The sequence below is a fragment of the Plecotus auritus genome (assembly GCF_963455305.1).
Source record: "Plecotus auritus genome assembly, chromosome: X".
Taxonomy (NCBI): Eukaryota; Metazoa; Chordata; class Mammalia; order Chiroptera; family Vespertilionidae; genus Plecotus; species Plecotus auritus.
In genome coordinates this window covers 18,474,410-18,488,081 of record NC_137784.1, presented here as the reverse complement: position 1 = coordinate 18,488,081, position 13,672 = coordinate 18,474,410, and the positions used below count along the sequence as shown (strand labels likewise).

The following is a 13,672-nucleotide window of genomic DNA, read 5'->3' as shown; positions in this document are numbered from 1 at the left end:
GCTCCCTTCAGTCTCCAGCACTGGACTCCCTTCTGTCTCAGGAGCTCCCTTCTGTCTTGCATGCTCTCCTCTTCAGAACTCTCTTCTTGGGTGCTTTGTATCTCCATTAGACCCTCCAGCTGGCTATAATGCTCTCAGCTCCGACCCCTAGTCTTGGCACTCCTCCCCTTGCTCTCAAGCTCTCCCCCTATCTCTTGGGTTCCCCTGCAATAGTTGGCATGCTTTGGCCCACTAGTTCTTTCACCCTCCTTTATTTCTTGTATTATGGAAAGGACAATGACATTGGTTTTCATTTTATGGGACTTAATAAGAAAATATCTTTTTATCTCCTTTTTGTAATGAATGTTAGAAAGGGTAGGACCAAATTTCAGATCCCATCAAATAGGGCTACGGAACTATTATTTCGAATACTACTTTCTTGTTAAGTTCTATTCGCCATTTCTAATGCAATTTTTAAAATCTTATTTTAACTATTTGCATTATTATTCTTCTTACTATTATTTAAATAATTACCTGAAAATATTTTTCCATTCCTTTTCAGAGAGAGTAAATGGGAGGGAGGGAGGGAAAGAGAGAGAGAACAAGAAATATCAATGTGAGAGAGACACATTGACTGGTTGCCTCACCCACTGTTCTGCTACCAGGGGCAGGGAGAGAAGCCACAACCTAGGTAAGTGCCCTAGACCAGGAATCAAACCCACAATCCTTTGGTGTGCAGACCTACGCTCTAATCAATGAGCTAACCAGCCAGGGGTGCATTTTTACAGTTATCTTACTGTAAAGTGATTTTTATATAAACATTCTTAAATTATTTCTGAGACAATTGGGAAACAACTATATTAATGAATAAATCAAGTAGTATCATTAAGGGAAGAGAAAAGGCATAAGAAATGACATAGAAACATTTTTGTAAGGTATAAAAATGTCAAATCACTGTATTGGACACCTGAAACTAATATAACCAATAGAAGGCTGTATGTCAACTATACTTAAATAAAAATTAATTAAAAATAACATTTTTAAACAATAGAGGTTTTAAAAAGAGAGAGAAATTTAATTTTAGATGGTGTGAGGATTATTATATTTTGATGTTCAAACCAGAATAAAATGCAGAATGGGTAGGAAATTGGCTTGTTGCGTGATGGAGGTTCAGGGACACAGAATCTCAATAACTAATGTGCATCTGAGAAATTCACAAAACAGAATATTGAGCAGCTAAAATTATAGGAAACTGTCCATGTTCAGCAAGGAATATATAATACAGGGTTGTGGAAAGCTAAAATGACGGAACATATATTATAATCATGGAGAACACTAACAATGGCTTTATGATCCAGTAGTGAGATGTAAATATCCAAAAGGAAAAATGGGACACCAAAGCTTTTAGAATTCATCAGGGGCATAATAAAGAAACAAGATGATAAAATGGAAAAAGAAGGAAAGGTTTTATTTGTAGGAATGAAATGCTGGTTCAAATATATAACTGTATTAGGGAAATTACTGGTGTTTATTCATTATTTTTATATTTGTGGAGAATGTAGACACATTTTAAAGTGGAATAAGTAAAAATATTATGTGAATTATATTGCAAAGTACTATGTGCATGTCATCTATAACAGAAAATCTGCAGAATCACCTTTGGTTAAACTTGGGGATTGATGAATCATGGAAAAAGGGCCATGGTTGGAAAAGACAAAGAAATAAAATTACTCACTGGAAAAGAGTGAATATGATTCTTTTAAGAAAGAAAAGGTTATGCAACTGATAATGCCATAGGGAGAAAATCATAAGGCACCAAATAATATGGGATTATATCAACATGAGCAAAATAATTCATGCCTTTGTTAGGAGGAAAATTTATGAATGAAAACCTTAAGATTGAACTACACTGAGACCAGAAAATAAGTATCTGAGATGTAACTAACAACTGGGAAGATAAAAATTTACACAAGAGAAGAATTAAGAAGATCAAGAACCTCAATTCTGTTTACATGGTATTTATTTCGTGAAAGATGCATGTTACCTCAAGAAATGTTGCATTAACTAAGAGCCTATGAAGGAAAATTTGTTTCATTTTGCATTGTTTGCCAGAAAATCAATTAAGTTTTAAAAGTACATTGTCAGTCACTACTTGGAATTAATGGCAGCAATGAAAAATTACATATTTTTAAGTAGCACAACTGCATTATGTAAACTTGGACAACAAACATATAAACACAGCATTTTTAGTAGTGTCAGTGATCAATGTTATTGTTGCTGCCAATATTAGTTGCATACAGTCAATCATATAAAATTGAATTCAATTATGTCAGGGAGAATTTGCTTTATATATATCCCAGGTGTTGCTCTTCAACAACAAACATATAAACCACATGGAAAGATGGCTAGCAAATATTGCCATATATATTTTTAATCCTTACCCGAAGATATTTTTCCATTGATTTTTAGGGAGAGTGTAAGAGAGGGAAAGGCAGAGAGAAACATCTATGTGAGAAAGACACATTGATTAGTTGCCTCCTGCACATGCCTCAACCAGGGCCCAGGCTGGGGAGGAGCCTACAACCCAGGTACCTGCCCTTGACCAGAATCAAAACCAGGACCCTTTGGTCCGCAGGCCAAAGATTTATCCACTGAGACAAGCCAGCCCGGGCTGCCCTATATTTATTAAATGACAGTTGATGATATAATTTTCATCCCAGATGATACCACCCACTTTGCTTGGAATATTTTTGAGTCCAGGACATGTCATAGAAGACATAATTATCTCAGACAAAGAACACTCAGTAAACCAAAAATGGTCCTACCTAAGGAAACTAAGTAAAGTTTCCACATTAGAGTGCCTGTCATTTAATTCAGGTGAGCAGTTGCCTTCCCCAGCTGGATGCACCTCAAGCTTCTAGAATTGCTGTCAAGGAGCAAGTCCTTCCATCCTTGGCAGTGGCCCTTCCATCCACACCACCTCGGTTCACATTCATTACACCCTGGACAAAAGCTAGCCTTCACTTAGAGTTTGCCAAACTCCCTCAAGATAACCTGAGTGAAATACCCATTTAAGGGAGCAGGTTCTCCTTTCCAACTCAGGGTAAAGCACATCAGCACAGTGGCTTCTTGGCATCTCACCTCAAGGGAATGTCATCTCTATTTCTCAGCAACTGCCAGGAGATGATGAGCATAGAACACCAAGTTTGCACATTGTGTCCACCTGCACTATGACAAGAACAAAGGGTACCTTCCTATCCTGACCCAGGAGAATTCTCTCTGGTTTACCCACAGTGCCAGAGTAACTTGTAGCAGCAGTTGTCATTTAGAGACAAATGGTGGTGTCCCCCTTCTGCATCACCCCAATTAACATGCTGCAGCCCTAACCCCGAGTGTGATGGATGGTGTTTGGAGGTGGAGATTTTGGGAGGTACTTAGGTTTAGTTGCTGTCATGAGGATGGGGTGGCCAAGATGACATTAGTGTTCTTCTAAGAAGCACAAGAGAGAAAGAGAGATGAAAACCTTCTCTCTACCTGGCCAGGGCACTGGGAGAAGAAGGCCATCTGCCAGCAAGGAAGAGAGCTCTCATGGGAAACCGAATCCACAGGCACATTGATTGTGGATTTCCCAGGCCACAAACTGTGAAAACGTTTCAGCCACCCAGGCTGTGGTATTTTGTTAGAGCAGCCAGAGCAGACTAACTCACACTTTGTCTCCCAATTCTCAAGCACAACATAGGAGGGTCAGGCCTCTGCTTACCATTTCCACAACCTCCATTGGCCTAGCACATAGTATAAATGAAAATTACAACCCACTAAGGACTGACAGTTGCCTAAATTCCCAAACTGCCTTGCTCAGGAAATTTCTGCCTAACTGCTCTCATAATGAACACCCTCTTCCTCACCCATTCTTTTTACTTTACCTCTAGGTCCTATGGGGTGCTTCAACATCTTCCTCATATGAGTGCAACTTGCAGGTCATAAAATTATGAGAAGAGGCTGCATTTACTTTAGTATCCCCAGTCCTAACAATGAGACTCCCAAGAGCAGACACTGTGTGGTGGATAAAAGGGCCAGCAAACACAAGATCTAATTTATTAAACTTTAATTTATCCTACTTCTTCAACAAACTTAAAACATCAGAGTATAACTTTGTTAATTTCACAGAACTGGAAATTAAAAGGAACAAGGAAAACTAAGAATTATCATGCTTTTTGATTTCTATTCATTTATCCCAACAGCTAGAATAGGGATCCTTGTACACTTCCAAGAATATTATCCCTATTATGATGTTATATATTCTGGTGTGAAGGACGAAAAGCTTTAGGTTTCTCTATGGGTAGAAGGGTTGTTCTGGCCATGGCCCTGGAAAGTGCAGTGACTTGGGCAGTAGTGGCAGCCATGGATACAACTCTGCCTCGGGCTCTCTCTTCCTCATCTCGCAAAGCCTCCTGATAACAGTATGGGAAGGCACTGGGGTGGGTATCATTGACCTTTGCCCAAAACTCCAGCACTTTCAACTTGCTGGTTTCATGATATGCTTTTGGACCCCACAGGAATTCATAGCGTGGAGGATCACTGTCGGGCACCTGACGGCACTCCAGGTACTTCAGCCTCACAAAATTGGTAATGAGCTTCCTGGGCTCCCCAAAGACAAAGTGCTTCCTCCGAGGGTACACATGCATCAGACGCAAATCTCTCCAGACCTCCTCTTCAGAGACACAGTTGCCATTCATGAAGATCATACCCAGGATATGCATCAGGAGACCAGTCTTGGGTAACCCCCTGCCAGGACGCACCCTCCCATTATTGGGGAGTTTCAGTTTGCTGACAAGGGCGTAGGAGTGTCTGGTTGAGTCCACTTCATGCATGTCTAATGCAAAGAAGGTTTCAATTTGCTGAGAAACTTTCTTGAGCATCTCAGCAAATCGGTGTTGGTAATCTTTCCCAACAATACGCAGCATATCATCCTTCAAAATGGGCTTTCTCAATTTATACTTGTTCAGAATGAATTGTTCCAAAGACACAGTCTTGTTTTTGAACTCATCCACCTCTGAGACTTCAGTGAAGAGTGGGGTCTTAGAGGAGACAGCCTCATCCTCATCTTGGCTGCTGAAAGCCTCATCAGACCCAGGGCAAGAAACAGCTACAGAAGTAGTGATAGTGTTTAGCATGCTTTGAGGGCCCTTGGAAGTGTTACGTGACCCAGCCACAGGCAGACCCTGTCTAATACCTTCACACTGAGTAGAGAAGGAGGGAGTGGACTCTTCTTCAGCTTCTGCAGTGGCCGGAACATTGCCACAACTCTGAGGTTCACTTCGGGCATGATGGCGTTTCTTATTTTTGCGACGCCGGGGCATGATGTCACTATGGTCAGGGACAGCAGGCAGAGTCTGGACAGGAAATCAGGAAATACAGACACCAGGATGAAGGAGAATGAGATGGTGCTAGTGTCTTCAACGGCAAGATGGATTCTACCTTGGCTTTAGCTAAGGCTGCCTCTGCAGGTTTCCTTGAAGCAACACACAGGGCTTCCGTTCTTATCAATCTGTTCCTTGAGTAACGTGGTGAGGCAGTTGCAGGTAATCTTAGAGTACATCCTGGTAACCAGTGGGAAGCCTGTGTTCTAGGGTGTCATATACTTCTGAGTCCACTATCAGAATCATCATGTCAAATATTGGCAGGTGCTGGGTCCCCTCTATTCTGCTTCTGTGAAATTGACACCTCAAACCAAACCTAGCAGCTCTCTGAGACCCTAAAAGAGACAGTGAAAAGTTCCTTAGCTCCTGTGCCTGTCAGGGACACCCAACTAAGAGTTATATGGAGCCCTGCAGGGTATTTACCTGGTCTCCAGGTAGTGCCTGGTAACATACCTCCCTTCTGCTGACTGGTGGCTGCACCCTCACACTAAAGCCTTCTTTTCTTTTATATTGAATGGAAATAAGTGAGGGTGAGTCTCAGCTTAGCAGGCCTACCCTCAGCCTTCAGGTGCTGAATGCAAAGATGGGGATCAGGATCCTATCTTATTCAAAGGTGGGTGGGCCCTTCAATCTTTCATTTGACTTTTGGTGTAGTAACCTGGGACTCCTCTCTCCTTCCAGCATTTCCTGAGACTGGGCTTCCATGAGGATGAGAGTCACCCCACCTGCCCAGGTTCTCAAGGCTGAGAATAGGGGTTCTCTTACTATGGTCATGGGTATGATATGATGGCCCAGGGAGATGTCCCCTTAACTTCTGGAAAGTCCTGGATATTCTCCTACGGTGAGGGCAAACCGTCCCTCAAAATGAAAGCTCCCAATCCCCGTACCCAGCAGCCCCATCCCCTGACCCCCCAACCAGCTTGCAGGACACCCAAGGAGAAAAGGAGTGTCAGCCATCTTTTCCGGAAACCTCCTGGCATCCTAGTCCAGCAGCGGGATGGGGACTCCCTGGGTCCTCACAGAGGCCTGCCCCCTGCCCCACCTGGGATGCTTCCTCACTTGAGGGCCCTCCCTCTCGCCAAGGCCTCACACCCTGTGACTTGCTCCCAGAGGCGGCCTGACAGCCTCCCTGCCCGGGCCTCCCAGGGTGGAGGACAGCGGCAAGGTCCCGGCCTCCTCACTGAGGGGGTGGGCCGTCCCCGTGGGACCCTCCCACTTCCCACCCTGACTTCCTTCAGAACGGGGTCCCCTCCTCTCACACCAAGGCCATCACCCCTCTCTGTCTTGCTAAAGAGGTGGCCTGACAGCCTCGCTGCCCGGGCCTCCCAGGGTGGAGGGCAGCGGCAAGGTCCCGGCCTCCTCATTGAGGGGGTGGGCCGGCCCCGGGGGACCCTCAGACTTCCCACCCTGACATCCTTCAGGACGCGGTCCCCTTCCCTCAGACCAAGGCCCTCAGTGTCCGATCCACCGAGGGGGGCAGGAAGGCCCACCCCACGGGCCCGCCATGTTTGGGTCCTCAGGGAGCCATGAGCAGGCCCGGGGCGGATTTCTCCCACGTTCCCTCACCTTGGCTCCGGTGGGGGTGTCACTCACTCTCCCCTGCGGAACTGGGCCGCCCCCGCATCCCAGGGCCCACACCTTCCCGAGACCCTTCCAGGGGATCGCCCTCAGCCTGAGCTCTGCGCCCAGGGTCCCCCAGGCCTGAGAGCAGGGGCAGGGCTGGAGGGTGGGGGAGGGGCGGGACAACCGGGGAGGGGCGGGGCCCCGCACAGAGGGGGTTTGCTCACTCCTCTTTCCTTCCTCCTTGACCAGAGCTACAGCCTGTGCCTTCTCTCCTTCTGCCCTCAGGGTGCTGTCCCCTCAGGTAAAGTCTCCCTTCCAAGGCGCCCCAGGAGGGAGCTGGCGTGGTGCCCCTCAGTTAAAGAGACAGGGCCTCTCCACAGTGACAGTTGGTGGGATCTCTGGCGCCCCCTGTGTTGTAGCGTGGAAGCACCCTCCCTCTCACAGGGATTGTCACCTGCACTCCTCTCAGGACCTGGGACACTTCCCTGGGCCCCAGCCCTTAGGCAAGGCCCTCACCTCCCAGGGGAGTCCCTGTCCTAGTCAGCCCCCAGGGAGATCTAAGAGCAGATGAGGGAAGGGTCTGCAGGACTGGCTCGGTGATTGCGTCATTCATCTGGGTCCTCATCTGGGCTGCTGTCTCTTTAAGAAAAGGCTTCCCCAGGAATGCCACATCCCTGAAAACTCTTTTCTTTTTCATTAAAAATTTATATATATTATGTATATATACATAATATATAAATTAGCAAGACAGGCATATGAACTCTACATTTAAATTTTAAAGGATATTTTCTCTCAATTTATGTGTTAATCATTGAGGCAAACAATAAGCTTTTTTGTGATAGAATATACTGGGGTTTTGTTTGTTTAATTTTATTGGGGTGACATGTCGACAGAGGACTGGATAAGGAAGAAGTGGTAGATATACACAATAGAATACTACTCAGCCATAAAAAGGATGAAATACAATGGAATACTACACTGCAGTAAAAAAGAAGGCATTCTTACCATTTGCAACAGCATAGATGGAACTGGAGAGCATTATGCTAAGCAAAATAAGCCAGTTGGAGAAAGGTAAATATCACATGATCTCACTCATATGTGGGATATAATGATCAACGTAAGTTGATGAACAAGAATAGATCCAGAGACAAATGGCAGGGGAGGGGGTTTTAGAGAGCAACCAAAGGACTTGTATGCATGCATATTAGCATAACCAATGGACACAGACACTTGGGCAGTGGGATCTTGCCCGGCGTGGGAATGGCTGGGGGGATGGGGCCAATCGGGGGAAAAGGAGACATATGTAAAACTTTAGACAATAAATTTAAAAATAAATAAATGAATAAATACATAAAAGATTTTTAAAAAAGGATGATATAGCATCATCTGCAACAACATGGATGGACCTTGAAAACATTATGCTAAGTGAATTAAGTCAGACAGAAAAGGTAGGAACCGTATGATTTAATTCATATGTGGGATTTAAAACTTAAACTTATAAATGCAAATAGCAGTGTTGTGGTTGCCAGAGGGAAGGGGGTGAGGGGAAGGGTGTCAGAATATGAGATGACAGGAGATTTAACTTTGGGTGGTGGGCACATGGTGCTATATACAGATCTTGTAACATAGAAACCCACACATGAAACCTGTATGTTCATGTTGACCAATGTCACTTTAATAAAATTTAATTTAAAAAAATGCAAACTCTTGACTAACCTGCCTACTGCAAGGTCTCACAGAAAACAGGTCTGTGTCCAGGAGTGATGTGAGATGGGGAGGCTGAGGGACCAGGCAGAGGACCCAGGGTAGATGGCAGGTTCCAGACAAAAACAAAAACAAACACACACATACAACCCAGATCTTCTATTTCTTCTCTTTAGGACCCCGACTTGGCTCTTTATGAACTCCTGTTCTTAAAGATTTCCCTACTATAAGAGACAGGCTGACCCAGATAATTTTATAAGGCCCCATCTCACATGATAATATTATCACTGGATATTATCTCCTGCCTTTCATTATTCACCTTTCTCAATGGTCTCTTATGCTTAGTGCTCTGGATATGCATTCCAGTCCACCACATGCAGCACAAAATTTTTAATTAATTGTCTGAGATATATTTTGGATAACTGAGAATAAAAGTGAATGCAGCCGAAACCGGTTTGGCTCAGTGGATAGAGCGTCGGCCTGCGGACTGAAGGGTCCCGGGTTCGATTCCGGTCAAGGGCATGTACCTTGGTTATGGGCACATCCCCAGTGGGAGGTGTGCAGGAGGCAGCTGATCGATGTTTCTCTCTCATCGATGTTTCTAACTCTCTCTCCCTCTCCCTTCCTCTCTGTAAAAAAGCAATAAAATATATTTAAAAAAAAAGTGAATGCAGATATATAAGGTCTGCATCAGGGTGGAAGAGTTTGGACATTGTGTGCCGGCTGTGAGTTTGACATGCTTGCTCTAGATGAATTCAGACCAGGGGTCTAGTCTAGTTCTGTCACTTACATTCTTGTGACTATCAGAATATGACAAGTTCACCATCTGCCAACTGAGTGTGATAAGCCCTATAATTTAAGATTGTGGGAATGTATGTGTTGTATGGGAAACATCTGTCAAGATGACTGGCAAACACTGGGTTTTTAATGAAAGCCAGTTATGATGTTTAGCTACACAGTATCATCAGGCATTTTTTTTTTTTAATCCAGGATCTGTCGGAGAAAATGTGATGCTCTCAGACAGAACAACACCAAATCAGCTAAAATTTCTATTTGCAATGTAAAGTTAAATACCTTTTCTCCAATAAAGCATTTGTTATTTAATATTGGTTTAGTGACACCCCCACCCCCCATGGCCCTGATGCAGCTTATAGTTTCTAGAATTTCATCAAGGACTAACTCATTGAATCCTTTCCAGCTGTCCTTCAATCCAAACCATGTAAATTTTATTTTCTCTTTTTCCCACCAAAATCTAGCCCTCCTTTAGAACTCGCCTAAGTCCACTAAAGGTATTCTAGTTAAAATGCTCTTTAAAAAATTATATATATAATTTTTATATATTTATATAAAATATAATATTTTTTATATATTATATATTTTTATATAACACATAATAATCTGGCCACTCAGTGTATATGTGTGTGTGTGTGTGTGTGTGTGTGTGTGTGTGTGTGTATACCAGAGGCCTGGTGCACGAAATTCATGCACCGGGGTGTGTGTCCCTCAGCCCAGCCTGCACCCTCTCCAATCTGGGACCCCTCGAGGGATGTCCGACTGCCCGTTTAAGCCCGATCCCAGTGGGATCAGGCCTAAATGGGCAGTCGAACATACCTCTCACAATCCAGGACTGCTGGCTCCCAACTGCTCGCCTGCCTGCCTTCCTGATTGCCCCTAACCGCTTCTGCCTGCCAGCCTGATCACCCCCTAACCACTCCCCTGCCAGCCTGTTTGCCCCTAACTGCATTCCCCTGCAGGCCTGGTCACCTCTAACTGCCCTTCCCTGCAGGCCTGGTCACCCCTAACTATTCTCCCCTACAGGCCTGGTACCCCCAACTGCTCTCCCTTGCAGGCCTGAGTCCCCCCCAACTGCCCTTCCCTGCAGACTCAATCACCCCCAGCTTCCCTCCTCTGCTGGCCAGGTCACCCCTAACTGCCCTCCCCTGCAGGCCGGGTCCCTCCCAACTGCCGTCCCCTGCTGGCCTGATCACCCACAACTGCCCTCCCTTGCAGGCCGGGTCCCTCCCAACTGCCCTCCCCTGCTGGCCTGATCACCCACAACTGCCCTCCCTTGCAGGCCGGGTCCCTCCCAACTGCCCTCCCCTGCTGGCCTGATCACCCACAACTGCCCTCCCTTGCAGGCCTTGTTCCTCCCAACTGCCCTCCCTTGCTGGCCATCTTGTGGTGGCCATCTTGTGTCCACATGGGGGCAGGATCTTTGACCACATTGGGTCAGCCACCTTGTGTGTTGGAGTGATGGTCAGTTTGCATATTACTCTTTTATTAAATGGGATAGAGGCCTGGTGCACGGGTGGGGGCCAGCTGGTTTTCCCTTAAGGGTGTCCCGGATCAGGGTGGGGGTTCCCTTGGTGCATGGGGCGGCCTGGGCGAGGGGCCTGTGGTGGTTTGCAGGCTGGCCATGCCCCCTGGCGACCCAAGTGGAGGCCCTGATATCTGGGGTTTATTTATCTTCTACAATTGAAACTTTGTAGCCTGGAGTGGAGCCAAGCCTTCTGCTTGCTCTATGGCGGCAGCCCTTTCTGTTTGGGTTTATGTATCTTCTATAATTGAAACTTTGTAGCCTTCAGCGGAGGCCTGGGCCAGCCAGGGTGTGTGGAAAGCTTGGCTTCCTTCATCGTAGCGGGCAACCCTAGCCTCCTGCTCTTTCCAGCTCCGTGGCTGCCGCCATTTCTGTTTGGATTTATGTATCTTCTATCATTGAAACTTTGTAGCCTTGAGTGGAGGCCTAGGCTGGCAAGGGCAGGCGGAAAACTTGGCTTCCTCCATTGCCAGGGAAACCCAAGCCTCCCTCCTGCTCTCTGTGGCTGTAGCCATCTTGGTTGGGTTTATTTGCATATTTGCTCCTGATTGGCTGGTGGGCGTGGCTTGTGGGTGTAGCAGAGTGATGGATAATTTGCATATTACTCTTTTATTAGATAGGATGTGTGTGTGTGTGTGTGTGTGTGTGTATATATATATATATATATATATATATATATATACACACATATATATACATATTAGAGGCCCGGTGCATGAATTCGTTCATGGGTGGGGTCCGGCCAGCCTGGCCAGGGGAAGGGGACATGGACGGTTGGCCGGCCTGCCTGCTGGTCGAACTCCTGGTCAAGGGGACAATTTGCATATTAGCCTTTTATAATATAGGATATACACTGAGTGGTCAGATTATTATGTGTTCAGAGATCATAATAATCTGGCCACTCAGTATATATATATATATATATATATATATATATATATATATATATACACACACACACACACACACATATATATGTATATATATATATATATATACATATACACACATACACATATATACAATATATATATATATATATATATATTGATTTCACAGTGGACGGTAGAGGGACAGAGAGATAGAAACATCAATGATGAGAGAGAATCATTGATTGGCTGCCTCTTGTATGCCCCCTACTGGGGATAGAGTCTGCAACCCAGGCATGTTCCCTTGACCAGAATCGAACCTGGGACCCTTCAGTCCCCAGGCTGATGCTCTATCCACTGAGCCACACCAGCTACGGCAAAATGCTCTTTTAATACTGTAGGATCTGACTCTACAACTACAAGGCAAAAAGTGTCAACATGGTGGCTTCTGTTCACCTTCACCATTATTTGGCAGAAACCCCCTGGAGAGAATGTGCATAGAACACCTATTTGTGCACTCTATTTTCCTTCATTAATATAATATCAGAGACACATTTTATTCCTGCCTGTTTGGCGCTGCATTGTGTCCTCCCAAATTCATGTTGACTTCATAACCCCCAGTACCAAAGAATGTGGCTCTAGTTGTAGATAATGTCTTTAAAGTGATGGTTCAGTTAAAATGAGGCCATTAAGATAGGCCATGATCCAAATTTAGTGGAGTCCTAATAAGAGTTTAGATCACCCAAGGAGACAGCAGGCATGCACTCACACAAGGGACAGCCATGAGAAGGGGGTAGCCATCTGCAATCAAGGAGAGAAGTCTCAGGGCAAGCCAAACCTACCAGCACCTTAACATTGGAATTCCAACCTACAGAACTGTGAGAAAATCAATTTCCATTGATTAAGCTATCAAGTCTGGGTATGTTGTTAGGGCAGCCTGAGATAACTAATACACTGCCCCAGACAGGGATTGTTTTTCTGGATTATCTGCCCTACCAAATTAATTACTAAGAGCATGTTCAACGCCCCCTATTATACCCCCTGGGATGAGGATGGGATTTCTGCATTATGGTTATGGGGTGTCCAAAACCATAACACTGGGCCCTGTATAAATTAGCTAGACAGCAATTATCAATGATGCAAGCTCACAAGGTGGAGGAGTGGGACACCACACAGCACACAGTGGCACTCGGTGTGTGTGTGGGGGGTTACATGAAGGAACGGTGAATGAGCAATTTCTGGGGGAGGCAGGCTGTGGGGTATCAAGAGGATGAGGTGACCTCTACTTCGCCTGCAGCATGTAATCAGATGATTTGCAAAGTCCACAGAATGGTAAAGAAAAGAAATCCACTACTTAAGAATAAGTAAGATCGAGGCTTTATCCCACCACAAAAATGGATTTGGTAGAGACTTTATCTGCAAGTGAAGAACATGGAGGAGAACTTGCAGTTAGGTCATTTGAGTCCCTGCTGGTTTCAAGGCATGTCAATGTAGCACATATTATTGGGCCTTAATATTGCACCATACACCACAGTGCAGTTAGCCATGCAAATATTTTCTCTCTCAACTCAGACAACTCACCTGAATGTCTGGCTTTTGCTCACCAGTCCCAAAGACTCATCTTCTCCACCATGTAGCCTAACTGAGAACAACATCTCAGAGGCTGACTTGCAGCATCCCCAAATTTAAACTAACATGACAGAGAATTTACACTTACTGATTTCACCTGGAACACCTCCCAAATCACCCACCCCTTTAAGTTACTATAAAGCATAGAAAGTATTTCAACATCTTCCTTATGTGATTGAAGGTCCTAGCTA

At 45.1% G+C, this 13,672-nt stretch overlaps 1 protein-coding gene across 1 annotated transcript; it reads right to left on the bottom strand.

Annotated features, from left to right (window-relative positions):
* Window positions 1-4,271: 4,271 nt before the first annotated feature.
* LOC308239528 (melanoma-associated antigen B5-like) lies at window positions 4,272-5,339 on the bottom strand (the record flags this gene model as incomplete). The annotated part of the gene is made up of 1 exon (XM_080652311.1): window positions 4,272-5,339. One exon carries the CDS (start codon window positions 5,337-5,339, stop codon window positions 4,272-4,274), a length of 1,068 nt encoding a protein of 355 aa, XP_080508437.1.
* Between the last annotated feature and the right edge of the window lie 8,333 nt (window positions 5,340-13,672).